This window comes from Nicotiana tabacum, chromosome 15 (assembly GCF_000715075.1).
Source record: "Nicotiana tabacum cultivar K326 chromosome 15, ASM71507v2, whole genome shotgun sequence".
Lineage (NCBI taxonomy): Eukaryota > Viridiplantae > Streptophyta > Magnoliopsida > Solanales > Solanaceae > Nicotiana > Nicotiana tabacum.
Window position 1 is genome coordinate 99,665,435 of NC_134094.1, and position 3,633 is coordinate 99,669,067.

Below are 3,633 nucleotides of genomic sequence, written 5' to 3' on the forward strand. Positions count from 1 at the left end.
CTGCAATGTTTCAAGGCCATTGAACTCACTTTTTTAGGTTTTCCTTAGAAAATTTATGTTAGTTTTCTTTGATGACATACTGATTTACAACAAAGATATGGAAGACCATTTGTTACTTTTAAGGTCTATGTTCAATAAGATGAGGAAGCACCAACTATTTTCTAAGCATAGAAAGTTATTCTTTGGGATTGAAAGAATATAATATATGGGGAATTTCATTACTGCTGAAGGAGTCTCAACAGACCCTCAAAAGGTAGAAGCTGTGAAGAATTGGCCCCTACCAACTATTATTAAGCAACTGAGAGGATTCTTAGGTTTAACAGGGTACTACAGGAGATTCATCAGAGAATTTGGGGTTATCAGTAAGTTATTAACTGATCTTCTTAAGAAGGATAATTTCAAATGGTCACCTGCTGGCTCTACAGCTTTTGAGCAGTTGAAGTCTGCTTTAACTCAAGCACCAGTCCTAGCATTTTCTGATGTTAACAAAACTTTTATGGTGGAGATTGATGCGCGTGGTCAAGGGATAAGTGTTGTCCTCATGCAATAAGGTGACCATATTACTTTTATCAGCAAAGTCTATTCCCCTATACATGCTGCTCTCTTAGTTTATGATAGGGAGCTGTTAGCTATTGTTTATCCATTGAAAAAGTGGTCCCAATATTTGCTTGGTCAGAAGTTCATTATCAAGACTGATCAGAGGGCTCTCAAATTTCTAATGGAACAGAAGATTCACACCAATTCTTAGTTAATGTGGTTGACAAAATTGATGTCTTTTGACTATGTCATTGAATACAAGAAAGGGGATTGAAAACAAGGTGGCAGATGTCCTCTCTAGAGTATCTGGAGTTGAGCTATTTTCATTGGTCATTTTCACTACCAACTCAAAGTTGTTACAAGCCATATCACACAACTGGGACACACATCCTGATTTAAAGATGCTCATTGAACAACTGAAAGTGATTCCTGCAGCTCACAGTTAGTTTACCCGGTATCGGGATCAATTGAGGAGGAAGGGCAAGCTAATAGTTGGTAGAGTGCCCCAGCTTCGACTCGATATTATTGCTTCATGGCACTCTACTCCCCAAGATGGTCACTCTGGCATGTAAGCAACATTGTAGAGGATCTTGACATTATTTTACTGGAAGGGCATAAGAGAAGATGCAAGACTTTTTGTGCAGAAGTGTGACATTTGTCAAAGGAATAAAGCCGACTTAGCTGCTTATCCTGGTCTCTTACAACCCCTTCCAATTCCTGAGGTAGTATGGTCTCAAATCAGCATGGATTTCATTAATGGACTACCTAAGTCCAAGGGGTATGAGGTGATATTAGTCATAGTAGACAAGCTCAGTAAGTATGACCACTTTATTCATCTAAAACACCCTTATACCTCTCAATCTGTAGCTAAGGTGTTTATGAAACACGTCTATAGACTTAATGGTCTACCAGATTTCATTGTCAGTGACAGGGATACAGTATTCTTAAGTTCTTTTTGGCAGGAGCTGCTCACAATACAAAGAGTCTAACTAAACACCTCATCAACTTATTATCCTCAAATTAATGGGCAAACTGAGGTTTTGAATAGATGCCTAAAAACATATTTGAGATGCTTCTGTTATGAGGAAGCTACTGATTGGCATTCTTACTTACATATGGATGAATATTGGCACAATACTTCATTCTATTCTGCCATAAGAACTATACCTTATGAGACTCTTTATGGAAGACCACCCCCTCTACATTTGTCTTATTTGCCAGGTGAATCAACTTCAGCTGATGTAGACAACACTCTCATCAACAAAGAATTGAAATTACAACTATTGCAATACCATTTGCTGAGAGCTCAGTTAAGGATGAAGCAACAAAATGATTCTCATATGAGTGATAGAAATTTTGAAGTTGGTGATTGGGTTTATTTCAAGACTCAACCTTACAGGAAACTGAGCATTGCTACACAACCATTCCACAAATTGGCTGCTAAATACTATGGATCATTTTATATTATCAAGAAGGTGGGTGTGGCATATACACTCCTATTTTCCCTATCAGTGAAGTTATACCACTGTGTATGTGTCATTAAAGAAATGCTATGAGTTGCCAACAGATCACTTATCTTCCCAGTACTGACATTGCCAGCCCTCATTGTCCCAAACCAGAGTCCATTTTAGAAAGGAGAATGGTGAAAAAAGGGAATAAAGTGTGGCTCAAGTCTTAGTTAAGTGGATAAGCTTACCATCAAATTATGCTGCATGGAATATTTTTAATGCACTAAAGATCAGGTTCCATCATTTTGATCTTTGTGGTCAAGGATATTCTACATGAGGGAGTATTGATATATAAAATTTATAATGATCACATCCAGCTCAAGCTCAATAGCTCCAACTCAGCACAGTCAGTTGGCAGTTAATCGAGTGCCAAGTCACTTGGAAATTATTGTTAATTAGGAAGTTAGTTAGTTAGTTAAGAGAGGAGATTCTTCCTGAGAAATTTAGTGTATTCATTCATAAAAGGATTACATTATAACATTTTTACTTTCTCATCAATAAAGAGCTATTACAATTTCCCTCTCAATTCTCTCTTCTACATTTTCTTCATTACATAGCTGGAATTCTCGAGTTTCTCTGCAAAACTACTGATTCAGCTGCTCAATCATCGAATTCATTGCTGGATTCATGAAATTGAGATATCAGCCCTCCTCTCCTTCGTTTTGTCTAGCATGTACAATTTCTTATCCCTGCCTTTGCCCTCAAGTTCTGCATACAAGCACTCGAGCGCTGCCATTTTTGCAATTTAACAAAATTTCAGTACTAGCAAAGACTAAGACGGATATTAAGTTTAAACGTGAGGATCCAAATTTATGTTTATGTAATCATAAAAGGTTGGTGTTGTTATCATCCCCGAACTTATCTTCATGTATGAACCAATTGTTGTCTAGCCTTAGCTTCTGTTAAATACCAACAACTTAAGTCTTTATCAAGGAAGAGAAAAAAAAGTGGAAGAACGTTGTGGAGAAGAAAAGAGAAGGAAGCATAGTATAGAGATTTTGTAATTGAGGTAATGTTGGAATTATAAATATTATAAGGGATGTGATATTAAAATACTTGGCCAAACATAGATACTCCCTCTATTTTAATTTGCTATTTTTGGTCACATGTGTTGCACTTGTATCCTATATCAGTAACCTTTAAAAATAACAAATATATTAGAACTAAACATATGTGCTAGGTAGAAAAAAAATATAAAGGAAGATTTGATAGCATATATTCTAAAAACATTAGTATTAGTCATAAAACTAAAATAAATGTGTAAAGTGGTAAGTTTCGTCGCATATCCATAAGATCTTGAATGAATAGGCTGGAAATAGCTAGTCTTGACTTACTATATCTTTTCAATTTTCTCTCGTGACACTATATATCACTGTCATTTTATATTTTCCATCTAAAGTTTCTCTTTCATAAAGTATTCAACTTTCCTTGTTTCTACCTCTATATACATGTCATTCACAAATTGATGCAATGATCTTCCACATAATAGTAGTTCAGACATTTCTCTTTGTAAAAATCGAAGTAGCAACATGAGTTGAGCTCAGAAGGAGCTCCAATGGCGGAATAGATGTGTGATCCTAGAAAGAGA

The 3,633-nt window shown here is 36.0% G+C and overlaps 1 protein-coding gene across 1 annotated transcript; it reads left to right on the top strand.

Annotated features, from left to right (window-relative positions):
* Nucleotides 1-205: 205 nt before the first annotated feature.
* On the top strand, nucleotides 206-550 carry LOC142169757 (putative mitochondrial protein AtMg00860). The gene has a single exon (XM_075231664.1). The coding sequence runs from the start codon at nucleotides 206-208 to the stop codon at nucleotides 548-550; it is 345 nt and encodes a 114-aa protein (XP_075087765.1).
* Nucleotides 551-3,633: the final 3,083 nt, after the last annotated feature.

Coding starts and splice junctions, on each gene's coding strand:
- LOC142169757 (XM_075231664.1), top strand. CDS start 206: ATGGGGAATTTCATTACTGCTGAAGGAGTCTCAACAGACCCTCAAAAG.